Raw genomic sequence first — 27,774 nt, forward strand, 5'->3', positions numbered from 1 at the left:
TTAATGCAAAAAAATAGAGAGAGACTTTTATTAGGGATACATTAACTCACAAGGGAAGGCTTGTAGTTTAACACGATACAGGTGGGGAAATAAAGGAACACAGGGCAGAAAGGTGCAATTGGATCACAGTACACAATTGGATCACAGGGCAAAAAACCAACTGGCACCCAGAAGGGAAGAAGAGTAACACAGGTTCTAGTACAATGATCTTAGGTTGTGGCAAAAAGGGGATCCAGAAAGAGGCACCCTCCTGACTGATAATTCCTCTTGTATTGGGCATACCTGGGACTGTCTCACACAACAAGGTTGCTCTAGGAGGGGGAAGAGAGACAAGGTCAAACTCTTTAGCATGTGTCTCTGAAACCCCGACTCAAGCTGGTAAGCTTCAATTGGCAAGAAAGTTCTGAGTTTATAACAAGGAAAAATTTCAGATATAAAAGGTTATAGAGAAGGGGCAGAAAGACCTTCCTGTCTACAGCAGACAATGTCTTAAGAAGAAGCAGAAGCTTGTCTGGATGACCACGCCTCAGGCAAACCATTGATTTCAAACAATAATGTCTTATTATTCTGGAGGTCTGGATTAAAGTAACTGTGCTAACCTAAACTTTAAAAGCTAGACAGTTTAGGACAATGGAAATCTGCCACTCTGTTCTCACTCCATTCTTCAAAATTATCATCACTTCAAGCTTGCTATAATCCTATGTAAGCAAAGGAGAGTTGATTGTTACCTCTCTCAAACAAACAAAACCAAAAAGAAACCATTAAAAAGTCAATATTTATAATGAAATTCAGAAGTGGCTGGAGAACGGGTCTTCAAGCCAGGAAGATTCTGAAACACACAGTCAATTCTCAAGATTATTCCCGTTGCAAGTGGCCATCTACATTGGGGAAAGCAACATCTTCTTGGGGAGCTCATTATACCAATGGAATGAGAGGTCCAGCTTAAAAAAAGATAAGGAAGGGATGGGGTCCAATAATTGTTTTCCAGTTAGAAGGGTTATTTCACATTCCAGATATTTTCCATCAAAACTAAAGATAGGAGCAAATAGATTGAGAGTACAGCAAGAAGGGTTTAGGTTAGTTAGAGATGAAGACTTCTCATGAATAAGAAGCAGGGGACAATGCAACAAGAAGCTTAGAGGTCTCTCGGAATGAGAGGCTCCCAGGCTGGACAGAGGCAAAGAGGTTGGTCATCAAGACTTCTAGAGGCTCCCGATGCTGAAATATGTGATACCTAAAAGAATCAGCAGGTCCCTATTTTTAAGAACTTGCAATACCTCTCTGGAGTTTTGGGTTTGTAGTCCAGCAAGGTGGTCTTTAAAAGCAATATTTTCTTTTTACAAGTTGGAGATGGTAGTGAAGCAAGAAGTACAGTCAAAGGAAGAGGAGCATCTGAGGAGAAAAGGGATGCTCTCTCCTTTCTGTTTTGTGTTGGTCCTACAAAAAAGAGCCTTCTAGATGTTGGCCCCAAAGAAACCAGTGGACAAAGAGGTTTTGTTTTGTTCTGTGAGAACCGAAACTAGCCATTGAACACCACTACCTTTTCCAAAAGAAATCCATTAGCCGATTCCCTTGAAGGACTTTATTTCAAATTCCCTAGGGAAAGGGTGTGAAGAAAGATTAGAGGGAACTAGATTTAAATCCCAGTGGCCCTCCTCTCAGTCTGATCCTCTTCCTCTTGCCTCATCTGGCACTGGCCACTTTTTTGGGGTTTCAGTGGGAAAAGGCAACACTGGACATCCAGAATTTGGATGGGATGGAGGCTTCCAGTGGTGGAGGTCAGGGGGTAGACAAGGCTCGAGATAAGACTGACCCAGAAGACCTCAACCGTCCAGTTTCCTTCTAAGCTCCCAACCTCCCTTCAAGGAAACCCCAGGACTAAGATGGGTAGCAGGAGGAGATGAAGGAGAAGGAATATTCTTCACTTCCTTTCTCTCTTCTTCTCTCTACCCATGAACCCCATCATTTGTAACCAGTCCCCTTCCCCTCGAGACCTCTTTCCATCCATACACTCCTTTTGAAGTCCACCATGAAGTCGATGACTTTTTCTGCTCCTTCCTCTGTCAGAGTGAGGGGAAGAGAGGCAATATTGGGAAGGGCAAATGTGCTAATGATAGGGAAGGAGGGGAGTGGAGAATTAAAAGGGCCCCCAGCAAATAGGGGTCTCATTTGCCCTTGTGCTGATCTTTGCGCCTCCGAAGTTCTTCAAGGAGTCGCGCTCTGGAGGGGCCAGCATCCCCACCAGGGCCAGGAAGGGGTCCCAAAGCCTCCTGAAGAGCAAGGCAGTGGGTTCTCAGGAATGGATTGTATGTCTTCTCCTCTCCAATGGTGGATGGACACTGGGGAGTGAGGCAATAGACAGCATTAGCACACAGGGGGTAAGGAAGAATCTTGGGCTTGGAGCTGGGGAGCCCAGAGCTCCCAAGTTTAATTGTGATTATACTCATTATGCCAAATCACCAAATGTCACACCTGTACAAGAATCCCTCTATAACATATCTAAGTGGTCAGCCAACCTTTGCTTAAAGAACTCTAAAAGGGAGCCACCTGCTACCTCTGGGGACACTCCATTCTTCTGGATAGCTCATATTATTAAGTTTTTCATGACATCAAGTCTCATTGAAATTTCACCAATAGCTCCCAGGTTTGCCTTCTCAGCACATCCAATCTAATCTCTCTTCTACCTGAACGGCCTTCAGATACCTGAAGACAGCAATCATGTCCCTGCCTTCTCAGCTGCCATATTGAGTTATTTATTTAGATTACAATCTACCACAACAGCAAAGCCTTTTCAAATAAATTGTGGCTATCTAGCCATACCTTCCCTATCTTGTATTTGTGGAATTGATTTCTTGTACCCAAGGAAAAGAGTTTACATTTATCTCTCCTATATTCCATTTGATTAATTTTGAACCAGTGTTTCAACTGTTAAACTTTTCTTGAATTTTGACTCTCATCCAGGATGTTAGTATTTTCTCCTAGTTTTGTATCATCTGCTCATTTACGTTGTCATATAAATCATCGATAAAGGTGGCTACTGGTCCAAAAACAGATTCTTCCACTCAGAACTCTCTCTAAGTTGTCATCAACTCAATAACTACTTTTTGGTCCTGACCATTTACCTTTTTAAAAATTCACATAGTTTATGCTAGCTATCTCTCTATAAGTCTTGTAAGATCTCATAAGGTTTAAGAAAAGCTTGAGGCTATTTAAATGTTTTTGCTAAAATCTAGGAAAACCACACAGACAGAATTCCCTTGATCTACCAATCTAGGAATTTGTCAAGAAAGGAAATGAGGTCTCCTTTTCTTAATGAGGCCATCCTGGATCACAGTGATGACCAGTTTCTAGGTGGTCAATAACCCTTCCTTTAATAATGTGCTCTTGAATTTTGCCTATAATTCACTGGCCTTTTATGTGTTTCCTTTTATGAAAATCAGGATGTTTTCCCTTCTCCAATTTTGGAGTACTTCTGCTTTTCAAACTTATCTGCCAGTTCTCTTAATACTTGAAGGATAGAGGTCATATGAGGCTGCTCACTGAGTCCAAGGATAGTGAAGTGTTCTCTATCATTCTACTTAAAAAGACTTGTGTGGACTTTGTCTGAGATCTCAAAGCCATTGGGAAGAATATAGCATAATAATCCTCTTCGGTAGACTGTAAGTCACTGCCTTTAAGGATTGTATAATTTTTATCCTTATATGCCCAGTGCCTGGCAAAAAAAGAGGAAGTGCTTAATGGCTTAATAAATATTTGTTGAATATATTGGATTATTTTTTATCTAGGGGAGGGAGTGAGGAGAAGGGAGGGAGAAAAATTTGGAATATAAGGTTTTGCCAGGGTGCATGACTCTGTATTTTGAAAATAAAAAGCTATTATTTAAAAAAAATAAATATTTGTTGAAGTAACTAAGAGAGCCAGGTAAACCAGTTCTCATGAGACCAAGTCTAGTGTTTTCCAGAGAAATAAGTAAAATTGGTATTCCTGGATAGCCTGAGTGGAGAGGTGGCCTTGTAATTTCTATTTTTCATTAAGAACTGATCTGGCAGATTAGAAAAAGCTCTGGACTCAAGAGTAAGAAGACCTCTCTGTTATTGACCACGTGCACAGTCATTTTACTTTTCTGGTATTCAATTTACATTAGTCAAATGAAGAGAATGCTTTATTGTCTGCAAAGGAGAGATAAAACTTTCCCTTCTTTACCCACTGGAAAATTATTAGGAAAGTACTCTGATTACTCTAAAACAGGGCTTTTTAAACTTTTTCCACTCATGATCCCTTTTAGCCTGGGAAATTTTTATGCAACTCCTAGTATATAGATATATAAAACAGGCATACAAATCAAACATTCACTGATAATCAATCATAATTTCATGACCTCCACATTCCGTTATAAGACTCCATATGGGGTCACGAACCATGGTTTAAGAAGCTTTGTTCTGAAGAGCTAAAAAGGTGAATTATTACAACTGCTGTTACCATTTCACTTCCCAGTTATCCCACGCTTTCTCCCTCACCGTGCTCCTGTATTCCAGGCGCTGCTGTTGAACCCACTGCATTTTCTTCTCTCGTGCCAGGTTTTCTGGTTCCACCAGACCTGCAAAGCTAAGATTCTCCTCGGCATACTCATGACCTGGACCATTCAGGGGAGAAATAAGGATGGATATCACCAGATAAAAAAAAAGATTCCCCTCCTCTCAGAAGTCTATGACTGGGCAACAGCTGGGGTGGAGTGATCAAAGTGAGAACAACAGGTGTAGAACCACAGGCAACCTCTCCAGAGCAGGTCTTGGATCCAGTTCCAATCAACAGAGAACCCACCCTTTAATATGTAATACAGGCAATCAAAAATTGGACCTCACACTGATTTCTCTCTGGGCAATCAGAGGCTGTCTTCATTTGAGCTGTGGCTACTAGTTAACCACTACCCCACCTTGAGTCACATCTTGAGCTGGGTTTCTGCTAATCAGAAGCTAGTTCTGAGTGCTCCTCCCTCCCATCATTCCCAAGTTGGGCAATCTGTTCTGGATATATTCCAGCAGGATGTTGTTTCTTCTACTGGTGCTAGTCAGCTAGGTGGGAGGTGTAAAAATACTGGCCTTGGAGGAAGAGAAGGAATGTAATCCAAATTGCTTACAAAGGGGTGAGTCCGAGTAGAAAAATGATTAAATGAGTAAAAATCATCCCGGTGTCAGATTCAGCTGGCAAATCCAGGCTACAATTATCTCTTTCAGAGTTGGGATCTTGGGATCTAGTTATCAGGGTTTTTTTCCCTTTTTTGGACTTTGAAGTCCTTGTTTGTATCCAATATCTCATAGAGACAATTTTTCTAACTTGGAGGACAGTTTTTGTCGCCCCCCCAAGTTGGGAGGCAGAGGGAGAAGGAAGAGCAGTGGTAAAGATAGAGTAGAAGCAATGATTCTCTTACCAGGCCAAAGCAAGGTATCATCTCCCAGGCCCATGATGAGGTCCAGCGAATTCAACATGGTTGCAGGTGTCCCTTCAAATATTCTGCCTGTAATGGTGGAAATATGTATAGAAGAATTGTCCATGCTTAACATATATTGGATTACTTGCTGTCTAAGGGAGGGATGGGGGGGAACAGAGGGAGAAAAACATCTGTAACACAAGCATTTGCAAGGGTGAGTGTTAAAAGCTATTTATGCATATGTTTTGAAAATAAAAAGCTAAAAAAATTCCAAATATTCTGCCTGAGGAAAGAGGAGAATGGGATGAGATATACAATGAAAATACAGAGGAGACTAATAGACTGGAGGGTTTAGTCACCATTTTGGGATTCTTTCTCAGCCTCCTCCCCCTTAAACAATTTTCTGACCTTCATATAGGGAGCTGGGGAGCTAATACCTCTGGAATTGTCCTGATTCCTTGATTGATCATGCCTTGATTTTCTTTACTTGATATCAGGAAAAACTAACTGATTTTGTGCTACATTACATGTTGGATTTGTGGTCCTTTCTCATTAAGTGGACAGGAGCATCCTCTGGTTAACCTGATGGGCCCTTGGTTTTCTGGCCCTGTGCCTTCCTCCCTTTTATTCACTAGGAGTCTTCCTCTCTTCACCAGTATCCCTCACACCCATCCACTTGAGGGTGGGACTCACCACAGCCAGAGAGGAAGAGAACATCTCCTGAAAAAAGGCAGGAGGGTCCCTTGTAGGGTTCTCCATCCAGCACATAAATCATGTGGCCCCGGGTATGACCTGGAGTGGCCAGAGCCTGGAACTGAAGCCTCCCCACGCTCACCATATCCCGGTGACAGAGGGGACTGGAGAAAGGAGAACAGAGAAGGAAACACATCAGCATGCATTTTAACCTTCTCATATTCATTACTGATTGCAAGATAAGTGGGCAAAAGTAGACTCTGGAGAGGGTTTCCTAGATTAAAGACAGATTATGTTACCCAGGCATTCAAGGTTTCTGACCCAGAGGATTAAACTCTTGTTCCAGAAGTCCTGATGAGAAGGAAGAAAGAATATTACTTTGTTCTGGGGCCCAGAAATGGTCTGGATGTGTTTGGACCTGCCTTTCAAGGGCTCAGTTGGTTTAAAATCTGTGTAGGAGGCAGGGAGAGGGTGAAAAGGCAGGGAAAGCGAATCTTCAAAGTCTCTCTTCTGTTTAACTGATATCTGTTGGGCTACAGAAGCCCAGCTTGGTGGAGAAAGAAGGGGGCAGGAGGAAGGGGAAAGAAGAAAAGGAGAATACTCAGTAAGAGAGTGGACTCTGGCTCTGGGAGCAGGCTGGGACTGTTCTTTAAAGTCTCCATGAGAGAAATTCTTGAAAGAAAGGGACTTGAAGGGTACCTTGGGAGGCTACTTACTGAGTGAGATGAGCAATGCCATCCTGAGGGTTCCCGTAGACACGGCATCCTCTATTCTGTCGTCTCAATTCCCTGTTGCCCCCACTGTGGTCCCTATAGTGCACAGTGCAAGGCAATTGACAGAGAAATCATTACATTTTGTGGGTATTTTCTCATTTGATCCTTGCAGTTTTGAGTCAGGAAGAGGACATGTATTTTAGGTAGATTCAAGATTTAAGAAAGAGAAACAGCTCAACCTCTTAAGAATCATTTTTCTTTTGTTTTAGACCTATAATTTCATCATCATGAAATCTACCTCTCCACAATAAAAATCAAATTTTGTGTATTTTTAAAGCTTTTCAACCATGAGTTCTTAACCTGGGACCTATAAGTTTGTTTGCAATATTTTACTAACAATATTTCTAGATGAATTGTTATCCTTTGTAATCTTAGTAGTTTTTTTATGCATTTAAACATGAGAAGGGGTCTAAAGGGGTCCATGATACAGAGAAAAGCTTCAGAAGTCCTGCATTTAATAAAGTGCTATTGAGGAAAGAATAATAAATAAAAAGAATGGTTCGGGGGAAGGGGAAGAGCAAGTCCTGCATTTGAGAGTTGCCTGGGACTTAAGTGACTTGCCCAGATTAACAGAGTTAATATGCTTCTGGGCCATACGAACCCAGGTTTTGCTGACTACAAAGTGAGTACTCCATTCACCATCCACATGCTGCCTCTTCACAGGGAATTTATCTGGTTAGAATTTATTGATAGCAGACACTGTTTTACACTCAGAAAAAAAACTATTGGAATACTACACAAATACACCACAGGACTCTCTGGATATACCAACCAGGTCCAGGGACTAAAAGGTCCCTACTCCTCTGCCCAGAAATGCCAGAAAGTGCCCTGAAGATCCAGCACGCTGAATCTCAAAGATTCAAGGAATCTTAAGCCCAGAAGGTGAAGATTAGAACCGGAACACAGAGGATGCAGATAGAGGCCATAAAGACCCAATTACCAACCCCCAAAGTGCAATAGGGGATGTAGCCTGGCCCTGGCAAAAGGTTCTGATTCAGGAACTAAAGCTAGAGAAATGAACAATAAATAAAAGTCTAAGGGGGGGGGGTTGCATTGTCTCAGGTGGGGCAGACATGCCCATCTCATCCTATAGACTCCTTTCTCATTCCCTATGCCTGTGGCCTCCCTCTCCCTTTTCTAGCTAGGTGAGGCAGTTAGGTGATGCAGGAAAAAGAGAGCTTGAATTAAAGTTAGGAAGATTTTAACTCAAATGTTTGCCTTGGACAATTAGCTGTATCAACTTAGGTAAATCACAACCTTATTTGGTTCCATTTTCTTTATCTATAAAGTGGAGATAATAAAAGTACCAACTTTGTTATTATAAGGATCAAATAAAATATTTAGTATTGTGTTTTGCAAATCTGAAAACCGTGCATTATTATTATTATTATCCTGTGCCATTTGAAGCATGACCTAAAGCAAAGACCAGTCATCCCAAGCCTTTCCCACCCCAGCTTTTCCTGGTCAATTTTATGTGGGTGATTCACCATTAACCTTGCACTCTGGAGCCTACTGATTGAGCACAAAGCTTGGTTAGGGACGGGAAGAGGGAAGGACTGAAAGGGAGGCATTCAGCACTCCCTCCTCAACCTTTGGACATGGACTTTCTGGGTCAGTGCCCTTACCAGTGTTTGTGTGTACAGAGAATGGCAACCAAGGAGACTCCTTCCTTTTCAATACAGGCCTGAGGGAGAGAAGCAGAGAGATAGGGAAGTGAGTCAGAGAAAACATAAGAAGAATCAAAGGGAGAAAGCTAAATAGAGGCAGAAAACAGGAGACATTCAACACCTCAGCATTATGTGTATGTTGTAGTAAGGGAGAGAAGAGTTCTTGGAATAATTATGTGCCAATCCCATCCCTCCCATTGTCTCATCTGCTTTACTTGTCCTGTCTCTAACTGCAGCTACTTTATAATACCCATCAACAGTTGGAAAGGAGCCTTAGACCACCAAGAGATAATAACAGAGAATGTTCTTAAAGATCCCTTACCTTAGGTAGAAAAGAACACGTGGTAGGTGTGAGCAATGAGGGAAGGGCAGGGTAGGCATTAGGAAAAGGGTGAAGGGCCTTCCATCTTTGGGGAGGGTTAGGACCTAGCATCCAAGGCATCTGGGGAGAATCCAGATGCTCCTATTCCCTATCCTCAATCCCTTAATATGTGAGTGTGAGTGTGAGTAGTCAGGTAAAGTAAAATACTGGGCAAATTCAATAGGGAACCAAACACCTTCTCACCTGTACAGCCCTTGGATCCGAAGGGTCCACAGCTACAGCTAGCTTGGACTGTGTGTCAATGATGAGGTAGCTATAGTTGTCAAGAAGGACTGGAATGGGCAGCACCTTCACTCCTGGAGGGGCAAAAAAACAGTGCTGAGACTCAGGAGAAGGAGGAGCACTAAGAAAAAGTATGGAAAGATGGAAATTTTCCCCTCCCCATTGGAGGGGATCTTTGGAGAGAGTGTAGGATGGAAGGCAAGGAGGACTTCATTTTTGTCTTGCACATAGACAACTTCATCAAATGGAATAGCATCTGCATACAGAGGGGTGGCAGGGATAGGAGTGAAGAGGAAGACATCAGGATCAATCTGAAGATTGAATCTGGCTTACCATTAAAGACTCGGGGCTGGACAGTTGAATGACCATCCGGAAAGCGATGACGTGCCCTCTGAAGCTGTTTTCGGTATAAGAGATAACCCAGCCAGGTACGTGCATACAGGTTGTACCTGAAGAATCAGGAAAAATAAACTACTTTTGTCTTCCTCACTGCTTCCTAATACTAACTCTTTGTTTCAGGCAGCTACTCTTATTTTGTCCTGCATGAATGTTCTAAAGCCTCTTTTTCCCACCACATTTCTTTCTAACTCTACCTTCTTAGCCTTTCCCATACTAAATTCAGGCCTTCATGTGGTCTGGCATTAAAATTTTTTTTTTCATTTTTTATTTTAATAAACTTGAAAAACATCAACAAACTTGAAAATTTTCATGCTCAAAAGAACAGAATAGGATTGTACATGAAACTATAAAGTTCTATTATATATTTTAAAATATATATTGAATTTAATATAGTTTTAATATCTAATACAATTCTAATATGCTATATTATTGAATATAACTCAGTTCTTTGATTTGTTCCCTTCTTCCCCTCCTCTTCTTCCTCCTTTTCCTCCTTTTTGTACTACATCTTCTTTGTCTTGTTTTTCTTCTTCTCTTTGTCCTTCTTCATCTCCACTTCTTCCTTCTTTTTTTCTTCATCTTCTCCTCCTCTTCCTTTTTCTTCATCTCTTCCCCTCTTTCTTCTTCATAAATTTGCCAAAATGATCACTATTTGCTTTTTCTCCAACCCCTGACTGGCTAAAGATGAGAACCATTAATGTAGGTTCCTTGTCACCTGAGTAGAAAAGCCATCAAAAAAAATCAGAAGCTCCTTTCTGAGATTTCAGATCATCAACCCAGCAGCATGACTAATACCAGGAAGCTATATTTGACTGAATCTGTTAGGATTCTTACAAGATACTAAGACAGTGGAATTGATAGAGACAATATTTATCTAATTTAGCATGGTTCAGTATGATTGATTTAATCCTACAAGGAATATTATGGGCCAGAACTTGAAACAAGGTACTAAGTGGAATTGAGGAGACAATGGTTAAATCTAGTTTAGCACTGATTTAATCCTACAACAAATAATGGTTTCCTAGTGATATAAAAAGCTGGCAGAGGCAAATGACTAGCGGCAGGAGCTCTTGGAAGCAAGGAGAGAGATAAGCCTTTATTAAAGCTCACTGGGCCCCAGGAAAAGAGACAAGACTTGGAAGGAGACAATAAAGGATTTGGACTTTTAATACCTGGCTGCATTTGGGGAGATTACTGAACTGAAACGAAGGTTGCCTCCAGAAGCTTCCCAAGAAACCTCTCCCAGAGAAGATAGCATTTTAGAGAAGAACATTACATGAATCAACATTGTATTCTCAAAGAGCATTCTTCCCTTGTTCTAAATGTTCTTCCCTACTATAACTAAGAAGGTTTCCTTATTTTGTTCTAATCTCAGACCTGAACTACCAGCCCAGTCAGGCCTGGCCTGTTACATAATCTTTTCAGGTTTATTTTCTTCTAAATCTATTCTTTTCATCATTTCCTACTGAATAATAATATTCATATATTTCTATGACATGGTTTGTTTTTGACATTCCTCAACTGATAGGCACTCACGTTATTTCAAGCTTTTTAGCATAATAAAAAATGCTACTTTCAATATTTCTGAACATTGTTCCCTCTTTCCTTGACCTCCTTGGAGAAGTCCTTTAATTTGTACTTCTGCAAATACATGTATGAAGTCTTCGGTGAGCTGGAGCATCTCAAAGGTCCTCTCCAACTTTGGCATTCTAAAGTTCTCTCTTTCATTTTCAAATTTGGGTCATTCGTTACTGTCACAAATTAAAAATCCTTGAGGGAAGGGACTGAGTCTTACTCTTTTCCCCACCATAATTGACACAGCCCCTTATATATAACTGGTGGTAAACAATCACTTATTAAATGACTAAGTGAGGTAACTCAGGTCAATTCCAATGGTCTTGTAATGGAGAGAGCCATCTGCACCCAGAGAGAGGACGTGGGAACTGATCCCAAAATAGAATTTTCAATTTTTTTTGTGGTAGTTTGCTTGCATTTTGTTTTCTTTCTCATTTTTTTAAATCTGATTTTTCTGGTGCAGCATAATTATGTAAATATGTATAGAAGAACTGCACATGTTTAACATATATTGGATTACTTGCTGTCTAGGGGAGGAAGGGGGGGAAGAGAGGGAGAAAAAAATATGTAACACAAGGTTTTGCAAGGGTGAATGTTGAATGTTGAAAATTATCTATGCATATGTTTTTGAAAATAAAAATCTTTTTAAAAATGAATAGCTTTGAAGGATTTAAGAATGGGAATCAATTCACTGAGTAATCATGATACTAGACCACTAATAGAGAAGCATACTACCCACCTCTTCTCTATAAAAGGTGATGGACTCAAAGCAAGGCACATTTTTGGACATGGATGATATGAGAATTTATTTTGCTTAACTATGCTTATTTGTTGCCAGGGTTCCTTCCTTCCTTCTTTTCTTCCTTCCTTCCTCCCTCCCTCATTTCTTTCTTTCTCTTTCTTTTTTTCTTCCTTCCTTCCTTCCTCCCTTCCTTCCTTTCTCTCTCTTTCTTTCTTTTCTCTCTCTTATTTCTCTATCTTCTTTCCTTTCTCCTTTTCTTCTTTCTTTCCCTCCTTCCTTCCTTCCTTTCTCTTTCTTTCAGGAGTAGAGGAAAAAGTAAATAATAATTGAAAAATATTTAACTTTTAAAAATTCTTTTGTATTCCTAACCTTCTTACTTCCTCTTGTCATTTCTCAGTATCATGCTTCTAGAGCTACAAGTAACCTTACAGGTTTCAATCTATTTACTCTATAGATAAGGAAAGTGGAGCCCAAGGCTGATTTATTCAAGGTCACACATGCAGTAAGTGGCAAAGTTTGAATTTGACTCCAGGTCCTTTAAGTCTATGATATAATCCTGCCTTCTTATTCATTCCTTTTTTTTTTTTTTCCTATCTTCCCTATATGGAAATGAATTTTAACAAACCCTATACAATGCATTACAATACTAGTACAATAATTAACCTCTATACAATAAATCATACCTCATCTGGCCTTTTCTTTGCTTTCCAGACTCAGTCATTGTATATTCTTTTTTTTTTTTTTTTTTTAATTCTCTCCCCTGGAAACTTCCCCAACCCTTTAGATCACAACTTGACCTCTACATCAAGGGAAACTAGACACCAAAGATTCCTGGATGGTCCAGTTCTCTTTTTTTGTGGGATTGGGGAAGTAGAGAGATGAGTAAGGGAGAGTAAAGCAAAGAATATTTCTGAAAGAGGAAGCTGAGGAGATTAGAATAAGGACAGTCAGCATCAGGGAGCAACTGGGCTGGAATGAGGCAATTTGAGCTCCCAACTCTCCCCCCTCTAAGATTGCTTTGAGACACTACTGCTCTTTACAATGGGTCTTTGATTGCTCTTTCCAACTACCAGGCACCAGATGCCTGAGGTTTCCTCCTTAAGAAGGAGAGAAGCTAGATCCCTGTATCTTAGCTCTGGTCATTTCTCTGGGGTCTCATTTTCCCCTCTCATAAAATAAAAAGGTTTCTCTGTTTCTGAAGGCAGCTTAATGCCAGGGACATTGAATAATTCACAGGGTGACATTGCATCAGATGTAATGATGGAATTTATAATCTGGTGTTTTGTTACTTGGTCCCTGAACTGGAGGGCAGACAAGTGCGATCCCAGAAGTTTGGTTTCTGGATCTTTTACTAAAATGTAGTTCCAGAGGACTCAGGCATCCAAAATTAATCCAAATTTATTTACTTGTCTTTTTTTTCTCAGTGAAGAGAAAAAAAATATGGGTCAGATAAAATTTTTAGGAAAAGAAAGACTTTTTTTTTTCTAATTAGTTAGGAACTAGTCAGTCATTTATATGTTTACTTAGGCCAGTCACTTAGTTGAGTGCTGAAGATATAGAGAAGGGCAAAAACACAATCCACATTCTAAGCACAGTGAGTGTGTGTGTGTGTGTGTGTGTGTGTGTGTGTATGTGTGTAGGAGGAGACAAAATGTAAGCAATTAGAGGCAGCTAGGTATTGTGGTGGATAGAGCCCTTCTAGACCCAGAATTAAGGGAAATTGGAATACATATCTTGCCTCAGACACTTACTAGCTGAGTGACTGAACAAGTCATTAAACTGTCTGCCTCAATTTCCTCCTCTATAATATTGTGATAAAATAATAGCACCTACCTCCAAGAGTTGTGATTAAATGAGATACTTGCCTCAGTTACCTCATCTATAAATGAAGATAATAATAGCTCCCATCTCCCAAGCTTATTGTAAGGATTAAGTTGAGATAATATTTGTAAAATGCTTAGCACATAGTAGGTGCTTAATATATGATTGTTCAAAATAAAAATTCAAATTTAAACTATGGATATACAAGATATATCCAGAGTCAATAGAAAGTATTCTTAGCAGAAAGATACTGGAAAGGCCCCACCTGAAATATATTTGGCTATTTGTCCAAGATTGGAACAATGGTTGAGTTCATCTGCCTCTGTGAAAGCATACTCACTCCCTTTCATAAAACAAATAAAATTGAATCTAAGAGCAAATGTTAAGTGATGTAAGTCTAGAGTCAGATTTGAGATGAGCCTTGACTGAATACAATCTAATTCAAGTTCATTCTGTGGCCTTCAACAAGTACTTGTTAAGTACTTATTCATGGGAGGTGAAAGTCTGCTGACATGAAGTAGATAGCTGGCCACTAGTCAAGAAGTTAGGGAATTAAATGTGACCTTTGATATAAATTGGCTGGGCAACTCTAGCAAAAGGTGCACATCTTAGTGGCCCAGGTAACTTTGACATTATTAAGTTGCAGAAATTTGATCAACACAAGTTGGTAGAGGGAGTTTCTTCATTAAGAGCACCATCTATCAGGCACCCAACTTGAGGTCAAATTTATTCACTTTATACAATTTCATTTTATTTTATATTTGTTATAATTAAAATATAATTCATGAATTAATCTTATTTTACACACACACACACACACATACATACACACACACATATATATTAAGTGGAGACAAAAAAATATGACCCAGCTAAGATTTACACACACACACACACACACACACACACACACACACACACATATATTAAGTGGAGACAAAAAAGTATGACCCAGCTAAGATTTTTAGCAAAAGATCAAAGGTCTGAACAGCAAAGATTTTTTTCCAAATGCTCTATTAGGTTCAGAGTATACAAAAACCAAAAGAAACAGTCCCTGCCTTCAAAGAGTTTTCTTTTCTTTTTTCTTTTGAAAATATATGCACAGTTTTTTCAACATTCACCCTTGCAAAACCTTATGTTCCCATTTTTTCCTTCCTTCCCCCACCCCCTCCCCTAGAAAGCAAGTAATCCAATATATGTTGAACATATGCAATTCTTCTACACATATTTCCATATTTATCATACTGCACAAAAATTTGACAAAAAGGTGAAAAATGAAAAAGAAAACAAAAAGCAGGCAAACAACGACCAAAAAAGGTGAAAATATGATGTTTTGATCCACATTCAGTCCCCACAGTCCTCTCTCTGGATGCAGATGGCTCTCTCCAACACAAGTTTATTAGAATTGGCCTGAATCACCTCACTGTTGAAAAGAGCCAGGAAGGAATTTTCTTTCTACTGGGAAGATGTAACTCAGATAAATAAATACAAGGTAATTTGAGGACAGAGATGGAGGCAGAGATCCACACTAACCAGGGAAGGCTTGAGAGGAGGTTAAACCCAGTTGAGCCTGTAAAGAAGATAAGGATTCTGAAATACTGAGGAAGGAGCTTTCCAGGCATAAGGAACCAGTTTGGACAAATAATCTGGGGAAAGGTAATAGAAAATGGAATGTGTGAAATAATTAGTAGCTCATTTTAGCTGGGACACAAAATACCTGAAGGAGAGTTATGTGAGATGCGATTGGAAAGTTACATTGCAATGAAATTGTAGAAGGCTGTAATGGCCAACTGAGTAGTTTCTATTTCATCCTGGATTTAATAGAGAGCCACTGAAGACTTTTAAATAAGAGGAATGAGACTCCATCTTGGTAGATACACGGAAGATGAAGGAAGCAGTAGAAGCTTGGAGACCAGGACAATATGGCAGCTTTGGCAGTAGTTTCAGGAAAGAAGTGACTAGGGTCTGAGATGGTGTGTATGGTGTGTGACTGGAGAGAAAGGGACCAGATTTTCTGGAGGGAGACCTGCTATGGATTTGACTTGGGAGGAGAGGGACAGAGTAAAGAATGACTCCAAGTTATGACCTAAAAGGAATGGGGAAATATGGAGGCAACATACTTTGGATGTGTTGTATTTGAGAAGCCTAGAGGTGCAGGTGAAAAATAACCAGCAAGCAATTGGAGGTCAGTAGAGATATTAAGGTAGATAAAGGCATGCAAAAGCCATTCAAAAACAAAGTGGGTTATTTTGGGATGGGGTTTACTCATCACTGGAATTCTGCTTGTAGAGGCTGGATGGCCACTGATCAGATGTATTTGTTGACAGGATTTTTGTTTAGATGTAGATTTCCTCGGTGGATGACTACAAGAGATCTCTTCCAAATATGAGATTCTGTGATTTGGGAGGCAGCAATCTGGGAATAAAGGAATTCTGGGGGAATGCAGATAGGGTGTCCCTTAGAAAGAAGATATAAGAATCTGGGATAAAAAGGAAGAAAAAGGTCAGTGATTATCCAGCAAAAGTGGACAGGGAGGAAGACAACTGAGGAGGAGAAGGGGTACTGGAAGTACACGGAAAAGGATAGAAAATCCAAAATGAGAGATTGTTTCCACAGTGTATTTTAATAAATTTATTGACAGATATGATGTCAGGCGGGGATTTTATCTTCAGTCTCAAATACCACAAGTATATAACCTTGAAAAGAGCTTTACACTTAAAATTTATGTTTCCCAATCTCCAATCCACAGGACAACTCCAATTCAACTTAGCACATTTCTGTAATCCATTCGTGATGCTTTCTTATGTTTTAGCAAATTAAATGGGTTGGAAGAAGTATAATCAATATATTTACATTGGAAAAAGTCACATAGGAAATATAGGCTATCTCCCATCTCCTGAAGAAAGGCAAAAGGCTACTAGGGTAGACAATGGTATACAAAGTGAGATTTAATCACTGTATAGGATATTTTTGACCAGTTATTTTTTATAAGATAGGATTTAATTTGGGTAAGGGAGGGATGAAATGACACATAAAAATACAGATTATTCTCCAAGTCATAGGAATATAATCTTGGAACTGAAAGAAACCTAGAAGACATTTAGTCCAATCCCCTTTTACAGCTGAGGAAACTGAGGCCCAGAGGAAAATGACTGATTCAAGGTCAATTAAATGGCACAGTCTAGATTTGAATAGATCCCTGATTCTAAATTTAGCATTTCTTTCACTTTACCATGCTCTATATTCCCTTTACAACTCAGTTTGGCTGTTTTTCCTAAATTTCATTCTCCATTTCTTAAATATGAAGGAGGAACATATGCTACTTAAGGTCAGGAATTGTTTTTCATTTTGTTTTTAAACATAAAAGACACATAATAAATAGATTAGCCAGTCCAGCTGCTGTGGAGAGAGTTCTTAGTGAAGTACAAACTGGCCTAGCTGACCTTTGAGGTCCTTCCAACTGAGATTCTATTAAAAAGAAATTCCTATTTTTAAATAGCTAATGAATTCTTGTTTTCAGTTTAACATTATCTTCAATAAAAACACACACACACACACACACACACACACACACACACATGAACTCACTCATAAATGTCAGATTACAAGGCCCAATGTTGAAAAAAACTTGAATTCTCTGCTCCAAGGTGAGGTTCTGCCTTCTTTCTAGCTCAATTTCTTCATTCTCCAAGAGAAAGAAATGGGCCCTAGAAAGCTGAGAGACCTGAGGCTTTATAATGGTTGAAGGCAATCTTATGCATTTAAGGGAAGAAATAAGTTTCCCAATCAAGTTTCCCAGAACATGAGCCAACAGTAAGAGAAAACTCTCTGCTAGGAAACAGCAACGAAGATGAGAAAACCTACCAGTTGCCCTGAAATAATTACCCTCTCCCCGCCTCCTTCCACCACAACAGCCAGCCAGACACAGGGATGGGAAGTCAACCATGACTATTCTATGCAACAAAGAGCACAGAATGCAAAATGTCTGCTTGTCGATGCTGCCCCTGCTATTATTAAACTCCGAAGTACACAAGTTCGGTTGAACTCAGAAAACAGACTCACAGACGCAGAGGGAGAGAGACACAAATATTCCTCTATCACTTTTCCTAGACCTTAAGTCAAACAGCAGCATAAACAGTTAAGTGAGCCTTCCTCCTTCCTCTTTCTCAATAGAGGTGCCCATCCAGTAGCAAAGGCAAGCTCTAATGATCCCAAGTACCTTCATCCATTGGGCCAGATTTAGGGCTAGCTTACTCCTTCTTTTGGAGATGCAGGAAGGGAAGGAAGAGATAGTCTCTCTCTTTCTCTCTCTCCCCGTCTCTCCCTCTCCTTCCTTCAAATCCATCCCTTCTTTCCCCCTCCCTCCCTCTCTCTTCTCTCTGCCTCTATCTTTCTCCCCCCCTTCTCTCTCCCTTTCTCTCTCCTTCCCTCTCCCTCCATTTCTCTTTCTCTTTCTCTCTCTCCTCCTTCTCCTCTCTCCTCTTCTGACTGTCTCTCTCTCCTCCTCTGTCTCTCTCCCAATTCTTTTTTTTTTCCTTTTCATTCCCCTCTCTCTATCAACTCCAAGCTCAGGCTAGGGAAGTCCCAGTGGTCAGTGGGACCTCAGATCAACTCTGGTCTGCATTGCTTCCTTATTCCTTCACTTCTAACTAGCTATCATACTCATCATGTCAGCTTTAAAAACAAATGGATTTTGGAGGGTTAGTTGTATGTTGTTTTTTTTTTTTTTTTCTGTTTTAGCTAGAATACCAAATACAGAAATCTTTTCCAGGACTGAAGGACAGAAGGGAGGGGTTCTAAAAGGATGAAGGAAAGAGAACTATCCTGAATCCTAGTGACAAGTCCCATTTATTGAACCAATGTCTTAGTCCTGAATTCTTTTAAAAGAAAAAAAAAAAAAGCCTAATCCTCTTGGTAAGAGCTGGTAAGACATGAGAATGAAAGTTGTAATATGAGGTATTGTGTTCTTGTCATGGTGAAAAGGGGCTAAAAAAAAAAAAGAAGAATGACAACTATGAAGTTGAAGAACAGTTAAAACATTTGTCAAGGGGAGCTACCAGCAAGAATGACAAAATGACCAGCACAGAATGAAAGCAGGGAAACTTTAGTGGTGATTTGCATAAAGTACCAATTGTGGTATAAGTATCACCTGTTTTACAAAGTACAAGCTGGCCTTTTAAGGGGGCAGGGTGGCTATTTTCTTCCTTGCAGCCTGAGGTATAAAAAGACAGACTAGGGGAAACTAAGGATGGAAAATTCATTTTACTCTTTCTTCCTTTCAGGAGAATGCTTTTCTGGGTGTTGCTATGCAGATTCTGCAGGAGGAACTGGGCAGTATTTTATTTTAACCTTGTATCTTTCTGGTTTCTTTTAATTTCTAATTTAGTAAAATGGTATTTAATTGGAGTTTTTCTCCCCACAAGTGCTTCATGGTATTTTAACCCTTGAGCCTGAATCAATAGGCTGGCTTCATTTAGGCCTGGTTTAGAATAGTGATGTTTGCTTTTCTGCTTCAATCAAGACTTATCTTTGCTCCAAAGACAGGTTGATATTCCTCCCAGAAGAAAGTGTATACACAAATCTCAAGGAAGGACCCTCTAAAATCTTTCTAAATATTATAGTTGTTCACAAGTGAAATGGGCTACCACAGTAGTAGTGAAAATTATGTGGCCACTTGTCAGATATATTGTAAAGCAGACTTTCTTTGGGCATGGATTACACTACATGATATAAAAATATATATACACATGACATATACATATATATTATATATACATGAATTCCTACCAACTCTGTCATTATGTGATTCCATAATGAGAAAATTAGAGAACTCAGGAAATGAAATTACCTGGAGTCTCATGTGCCTTTAGGGGAGAAAGGATGGAAGAAGAATTCCAGAACTTGATTATACCCAAGAAAAGGGCAAAAAATAAGAATGCAGAGGACATAGTTCTTCAGAAAGTATGGGTACAAAGAATGAGGTGTACAGTGGACAGATCACTGGACCTGAAGTCAGGAAGACCAGAACTCTAATCTGGCCTCAGATACTTACTAGCTGTATGACTTAGACAAGTCACTTCACCCTATTTGTCTCATTTTCTCACCTGTAAAATGAGACAGAGAAGGAAATGGTAAACCAGCCAATAAAGCTCCAAATAGGGTCATAAATTGTCAAATGCAACTAAAATGACTAAACAACATCCTCAGGAGAGAGATGGTTATAGAGGATATGGAGAGATGGGTGGGAAGAGAATGAAAAAGAAAGATACAAAAAGAGATAAAATCTAGAGAGATAGAAAGATCCAGTCTTAACAGAAAAGACCCAGATTCCTTACAATCAATAAATTCTACAAAAGGCTATTTTTTAGTTATCTTCATCCCTGCTTATAGAAAAGATCAGCCCTTCCAATCACTCAACAAAACCATCTGGCTTTGGTTCTTCTCTCTCTCTTCAGGCTTGACCCTAATCAGTTCAAAACAATTCACTATTATTAAAAACAGACTATAAGCCTAACATTGGACCAGGTCTATAGGAGATATAAGAAAAAAAATCATGATCTCAGTCCTTGTTCCTAATTATAATAATAATAATACCTAAAATTTATATAATGCTTTGCAAAATAGTATGCTGACAAGTACCTATCTTCAAATTACGGTGAGAAAACTTGAGGTTCAAAAAGCTGCAAAAGAGGAACTAGTGTGGGTTTCTTAACCTGAGGACCATGAATTTAAAAAAAAAAAGATAATTATATTTCAATAAAACTGATTTCCCTTGTAATACTTTGTCTATTATTTTATGCATCTGAAAATATTAATCTAAGAAAGGAGTCCAACAACTTTACTGCCAAAGGGGTCCATGACACAAGGAAGGTTAAGAATCTTTAAACCAGAGGAAAGGGGTACTAGGTGGTACAGTGGATAGAGCACCAGCCCTGAAGTCAGGAGGACCTGAGTTCAAATCTGTTCTCAGACACTTAACACTTCCTAGCTGTGTGACCCTGGGCAGGTCACTTAATCCCAATTGTCTCAGGAAAAAACAAACAAAACCCACAGGAAGAACCCATAACCTTTACACTATGCCACTGGAGGTATGTCATTTTGTGGCACCTTAGCACTAGATACATGGGAGACTCCATACATAAAAGAAAACATAGCATGATCTCTCCCTATTTATAAAGGCAGGGGGACTTATGGATATGGCATACAACATAACTGTCTGATATGCTAATGGTTTTTCTTGAACTACCTTTTTTTTCTTTGTTACTTTATTACACTAATTTTGTTATTCTTATTTTATTGTTATATTGTTATTGTTATATTTATTCTTTGTTCTCGTTGAGATTAGAGGACAAATAACCTGTGAGCAGTAGTAGCTGCCCCACTGGGGACCCAATTGGCCATTTCAAACTGTACAGAGCAGCACCCCCTTCCATCCCACCCTCCCTTCTTTCCTTCCTTCCTTCCTTCCCTCCTTTTCCCTTTCTCTCCCTTCCCTCTTTCCTTCTTCCTCTGTCCAGAATCATACCCAGAGGATGGGGATGCTCTGTTCAGAGTAATATAACATTTGATGACTGAAACCTAGCAAGATATCTTGGGGTTTAATAGGCTAGATTTCTTTTTTATGGACTGTGCCTTAAACCCAAATCACTTTGGCTCTTACTGACTGGCCAACAATAGGGCCCAGCCCAAGTCTCACTTTGACAGAGTGAGTGTAAATAGCAATTACTTCTGTTTAGCCAGAAACCCTAAGGGTTTTCTCCTCCCATGTTGATTTATTTTTTTGACTAGGTAAAAGAGGCCATAACATTGAACGGGTATTACCTTAGCTTAAAAAGGCCACCGTCTCCCACTACATCCAGGACCATTTCCAGTTATCCTGATCTATATCTGGCCATTGGATCCAGATGGTTCTGGAGGAGAACCATTTAAATACAGTTCACTTGCAAATCATAACATCATCTTCCTAATGTTATGGTCTTCTTCAAGAATGAAGGACAAACAACAATTCTTTGTTATATTGAATAGTTTGCTATAAATGGAAGTGATATATTCAGAAAGGAATGTGAAGTTCAAAAAAAGTTGTTAATACATTTTTTTTTGTTTGTTTAAAAAGCATAGGATGCTGGGTTATTGGCAACTCACTCCAATTCTTTCCATCCTCCCCCGCTTTACTCATGCAAAGATAGTTTTCAACATTCACCCCACACACACTTCACTTTCTAGTTGAAATCAAGTCAGTTGCTCTTATCAAATCCAGATAGTGAGTTGCCTTTTGCAAGACATATGATAGTCAGTGGTCTCTTTGTCTGAAGAAACAAGACACAAAAGAAGTCAGAGTGTAGCAAGAAGGCAAATTCATAAAATGAAAAACAACTCAAGAGTTTCTCCTTTTGGATAAATAATAAACCCTGTTTGATTCTGTTGATACAGAATCTAGTTCTTGGAAGTGGATAGCTACCCAAATTCTCAGCTTGCTGGAAGGCCTGAACTCAACTGAATTTCACAAACTTTGTCATATGATTTAGAGGCAGAAGGACTTTAGAGATTATGTAGTCCAATTTAGTTTTTAAATAAAAAAAAAACCTGAGACATGAAAAAGTGAAGGTCACCAGGCAATAATCAATCAAGATTAAAAATCCGATCATAATCCAACTCCACTGTTCTTTGCATTCCATCATATTGATTTCTTGTGTATTCATTAAAAGCTTACTACTTACAGAATAATGTTAGGCATTGGGGAAGATAGAAAATTTAGCTGAAGGCAAAGCCTGGGACTGGAGCTTATCAGCTAATAAAGAGGCCGAGAAATAAACAGAGATAATGGTAAAAGAGAGATAATAATACTGTGAAATAATTATAACACTGCCAATCCAACTGGTTCTGAGTCTGAGAAACTTAGCTGTCTCTCTACAGAAGGAGAAGCTTTTTTGAGCTATATTTCTAGAGGATATACTTTTTCCTTTACCTTCCACAAAGAAAGAAGAAAGGAGAAACTGAGTCTTGTAGCAGGACCTATAGGAGAGACACTTGTTACTCCCTCCCTGTGAGGATGGCATTCAGCATATACTATAAATTCATGTATCAAATGAGATTTTACATACACACACATATAAATATGTTTTTTTACTAAGTGAAAGAGGTCATTCTTTGCCTAATTGCTACTTAGCCTTAATCACTGATTGGGCATTGCCTCAGTCAAACTGAGACCTATTAAAGGCCTTAGCTTAAAAAGGCCTTCAAGGTCTGGAGTTGTGAAATGTTCCAACCATTCTGGAGAGCAATCTGGAACTCTGCCCAAAGGGCTATACAATTGTGCATATTATTTGACCCAGCAGTGCCTATGTCTGTATCCCAAGGAAATCATAAAGGAGAGAAAAGGACCCACATGTGCAAGAATGTTTGCAGCAGCTCTTTTCATGGTAGCTAAGAACTGGAAAATGAGTAGATGCCCATCAACTGGGGAATGGCTGAACAAGCTGTGGTATATGAAGGAAATGGAATATTATTGTTGTATAAAAAATTATGATTTTAGAAAGATTTACATGAATTGATGCTAAGCAAAATAAGCAGAACCAGGAACACATCATACACACTAACAGCAAGATTGTGCAATGATTAACTAGGAAAGACATGGTTCTTCTTAGAAGTTCAGTGATCCAAGGAAATCCCAGTAAATTTTGGATAGAAAACACCATCTGCATCCATAAAGAGAGCTATGGAGATTGAATGCAAATCAACACAGGATATGACTATTTTCTCCCCCAGGCTTTTTCCATTTTGTTCTGATTTTTCTCTACCAACATGATTCATAAAGAAATGTGTATTTTAAAAGTTAATATTCTTATGTAATCAGAAAAAAATTAATAAAAAACGTATTTTTAAATGTCAAGATCTCCCAGTGCATCCAGGGCCATCTCCAGTTGTCCTGATCCGTATCTGGTCATTGGACCCAGATGGGTCTGAAAGAGAGAATGAGGCAGGTGACTTTGTACAGCTGTCCCTCGTTTGAATCTAATTCACTGGCATGTCATGGCACTATCTCCCAGATATCATGGGAACGAACAACACAGCACAGAGTGTGCACACAGGTGCTTAACAAATTTTTTCCTTTCTGTTCTCTTTACTTGTGTATGGCTCTATTTCCCAAAATAGATTATAAATTTGTTGAGAGAATGTTATCTATCTTTGTATTTCTCCCTGCCTCTCCCCATCTTCACCTTCCATTCCTTAAAGAGGCAACTAGAATAATTAATGAATAATAGCAGAGGCACCAAAGAAGGTAGGTATGGCACAGGACAGGAGGGGAGCAGGGGCCCTCCTTGGCAGAAATTTAGCAAGTACATAAGCCAACAAGCACTTATTAATCACTTACTGTGTGCACATACTGTGCTAAGTGCAGAGGGATACTAAGAAACTTGAGATACTTACAGTATAATGGGGGGAGCGACAACTATTCACAAACAAGATAAATTGGAGATCATTTCAAGGAGAAGGTACTAGCAATAAGTCAGATCAGGAAAGAAGAGATTAGATAAGGCACTCCCTAGGCAAGCAAACACTGCTCCCCTATACCATCTCCTCGTTCCTTCCTTTCCCTATTCCCCCTTCTTCAAAGACTGTCTTTTCCCTAAGTCTGAGCTTCCCTTCTTCGGTCACTCAGTTTCCCCAATACCAGATCCAGGTTTCCAGCCTGCCCTACCCCCCCCCCCCCCCATCTCCTGTGCTTTTCCTGCTGAAATCTCAGCCTCTGGGATCCCTTTGTGTTCTCCCCTGCATCCTTCCTGCCTAAGTGGGCCTCTCTCCACAGCACCAGCACCTGCCTATTTCCTTGATGTTTCCTGTCACCACCACCCCTCAAGACCAGCCGCTCCTCCCATGTTTCCAACTCCACCCATGGTTCCAGCCCTGATTGCAGAAGACCTCTGCCTGGGAGTTTATAAGCCAGACACCCTGTTTGGCTCTGAGCATTGGGCAATATGAGGACCAAGACGATTTTAATATTTACAATGAGGAAAATCCACTGAATTGGGAATCCACTAAAACACCAAGTAGTTTTAGAATGCCCAAGCCCTCAGAATTCTGATTTTGGAGAGGATAAAAATTCTGCCATCACAAGTCTCATTTCAAGTCCCTCAAATCATCTGCATACTGTCTAATTCATGAATGTTGGGAGTTAGAAGGAAGCCATCCTGATCCATCCAAGTAGAGATGTGAAATGCTGATGAAACAAGGAGAAGGTGTTTTGTTTTTAAATGGAAATCAGGGCAAAAAGGGGAGGGGAAGGGAAGGAAAGCACACACACACATACACACACATACACACAACACACACACACCTCATATATGTATTTTTCAAATGTTCTTTATAGCACGAAAGTTTGTTATTTTGATACACAAAACCTCTGTATACTCATAAAATTATCACATATAGTATATTTAGATATGTGAATAATATGGAGGAAAACCTGGAAAAGAATCACAAAAACTATATTTTACCACCCCCCCCTTTTTTTTTTTTCTGAATTTTCACATATTTTGTCCCTTATCAGAATAGCAATTGATTGAGTTGCAGATACTGTACTTCAAGTCAAATGTGTGGGATAGTAAAGGGTGCTAGAATAAGAGTCCTGCTTCTGGAGTACTGGTTTCAAATTCTGACTCAGATATTGGTAATGTCACTTAGTCTGTTTTGTCATCTGAAGATTGGGGTTCCAATAGCAGCTACCTCACAAGGTTGCTACAAGGTCCAAATAAAATGTCTGTATAAATGTGTTCTATGGAGTTCTAACTGGACAGCTATCATGAAGAGGCATCTAGGAGCTGCATCAGATGTCCTGAGATATCAAGCAGAGCTCTGTGAGAGATTGCAAACATGCCTTCTCAGCTTATTCCCAGCCCCCATAATTCTGATTAGAACATCAAGGCTTCTGCCCAAAAGCTGAGATCCATGGTTTCTCCTTTGTTTTGTGCCGTTGATGTATTTAATGTTCTTTCTCTCCTTACTCCACCCTACCCCCATTGCAGAAAGAGAAAGACCTTCATTGCTTGGAAGAGCAATGACTAAATATCTGCTAGTTCCCTGTTCTTCCATCTCTGCCTTTCTCCTGCGTGGGAGAAGAGGAGGGGATTGGATCTGGTCAAGAGATCCCTCTCTGTATCACCAGAAGAAAGAAAGAGTTTTCAGTCAAGGGCTGACCTAAAGTGTTTGGGAACTTTGCAATAAAACAAGAAATGAGGGGTCTGCTCAGTGAAATTTGGGGGTCATTTGGACCAGATCCCACAATCTTTAACTTTTTGGTCTCTCTCAGTGACCACAGGCCAGAATCAGAAAAAAAGGGTTATGTTATTTAGGCTGTTTAAGTGAGAGACAAAGCCAGGGTCTGGGATGCAGCCTCTTCTCCCTCAATGATGGGAGAAAAGAGCAGGTTTCCAAGCTTCTTCTTAGTACAACTCAGGCCTCACTGCCTTACCACTGTCTGGAGCCTAGCAATTCTTTCCTCTCCCTAACCCACAAGCTCATCACCTCTCTTCTAGCACCTCCTCCCCTCAAGCCAGTGCCCCTCCTCCTTCTTCTACAGTTACTGTCCTCCCTGCCCCCAATATCTGTATCACCCCCCCCCTTCCCAGGCTTCTTCAGTCTCTGTTTTGCCCCAGCTACTTCACTCCTATCTACCCCCCACTTTCTCCCCAACCTCCTTACTCTCACCTCCCTTATCTTACTTTGATTACTTTCTTTCTATCCCCCCATTTCCACCTATCTCCCTCCTCTCTGCTCTGCTCCCCTCTCTCTGCCAATTCCTTCCCTACATCCTCTGCCTTTGATCCCCATTTCTGCCATCTCCTCTCCTGGATCCCCCAGTCTCTGCCCTCCAGCTCCTCCAGTCTGATTTCCCCTCTCTTGTATCCCCCAGTCTCTGCCCCCCAATCTCTGCCATCCCCCATCCTGCATCCTTCAGTCTCTGCCCCCCAATCTCTGCCATCCCCTCTCCTAACCCGATGCCCCAGTCTCTGCCCTCCAGCTCCCCCATCTCTGATCTCCCTCTCTTGTATCCCTCAGTCTCTGCCCCTCATCTCTGCCATCCCCCATCCTGCATCCTTCAGTCTCTGCCCCCAATCTCTGCCATCCCCTCTCCTAACCGGATGCCCCAGTCTCTGTCCCCCCAATCTCTGCCATCTCCCGTCCTGCATCCTCTAGTTTCTGCCCCTCATCTCTGCCATCCCTTCTTCTGGATCCCCCAGTCTCTGCCCTCCAAATCCCCTGGTCTGATTTCCCCTCTCCTGGATCCCCCAGTCTCTGTCCCCCAATCTCTGCCATCCCCCGTCCTGCATCCTTCAGTCTCTGCCCCGCAAACGCTGCCATCCCCCGTCCTGCATCCTCTAGTTTCTGCCCCCCCCCATCTCTGCCATCCCCTCTCCTATCCGGATGCCCCAGTCTCTGCCCTCCAGCTCCCCCGTCTCTGATCTCCCTCTCCTGCATCCTCTAGTTTCTGCCCCCCCATCTCCGCCATCCCCCCTCCCGTTCCCGCAGTCTGTCTCGCCCCCGCCCCCCTCCCCCAGCCGCCTCATCCCCCGTACCCGTCCCTCGCCAGGCCCAGTCTCCCTTCTCCGATCCCAGCCCCCCTGCCCAGCCCTCCCCCGCGTTCACGCAGCGCACTCACCCGATCCGAAAAAGCAGCCTCTCGCTGCGGGCCATGATCAGCCCGGGGATGCTCCAGCGGGCTCGGGCCGCAGCGGGGTCCGGGTTAACAAGAGCAGGAGGAGAACGACAAAGACGAGCCCGCAGCAGGCGAGCGGGTACAACGACGTGGCCGGGGCAGCCCCAGCAGGGCCATGCTGGGGGGCCGGCTCTGCTGGGGACCCGAGAGGGAGGGCCGTGGGCGGGGCGCTGCTAGGCTACAGCCCTCCCTGGGCTCCCACACAGTGGACCACAGGGGCCGGCCCCGCCCCTAGCCTTGACCTAGAGGTTCCAGCCCCGCCCCCTCCATTGACATTAGGGCCAAGCACCTCCCCTGCTTGCTGTCCCTTCCCAACCCGAAGACCTGCACCGACAGGTTTTAAGGCGGCCGATGTCAT

The 27,774-nt window shown here is 41.0% G+C and overlaps 1 protein-coding gene across 1 annotated transcript; it reads right to left on the reverse strand.

The window, feature by feature from the left end:
- LOC141561873 (putative thioesterase PNKD) lies at positions 1–27,774 on the reverse strand. Its single transcript, XM_074301964.1, has 10 exons — positions 27,659–27,774; positions 27,360–27,551; positions 9,499–9,614; positions 9,127–9,239; positions 8,520–8,578; positions 6,838–6,930; positions 6,122–6,285; positions 5,429–5,515; positions 4,518–4,633; positions 1–2,339 (listed from the first exon to the last, which is right to left on the reverse strand). Exons 1-10 carry the CDS (start codon positions 27,772–27,774, stop codon positions 2,166–2,168), a joined length of 1,230 nt encoding a protein of 409 aa, XP_074158065.1. The 3' UTR covers positions 1–2,165.

The sequence above is a fragment of the Sminthopsis crassicaudata genome, chromosome 3 (genome assembly GCF_048593235.1).
Source record: "Sminthopsis crassicaudata isolate SCR6 chromosome 3, ASM4859323v1, whole genome shotgun sequence".
Classification (NCBI taxonomy): domain Eukaryota; kingdom Metazoa; phylum Chordata; class Mammalia; order Dasyuromorphia; family Dasyuridae; genus Sminthopsis; species Sminthopsis crassicaudata.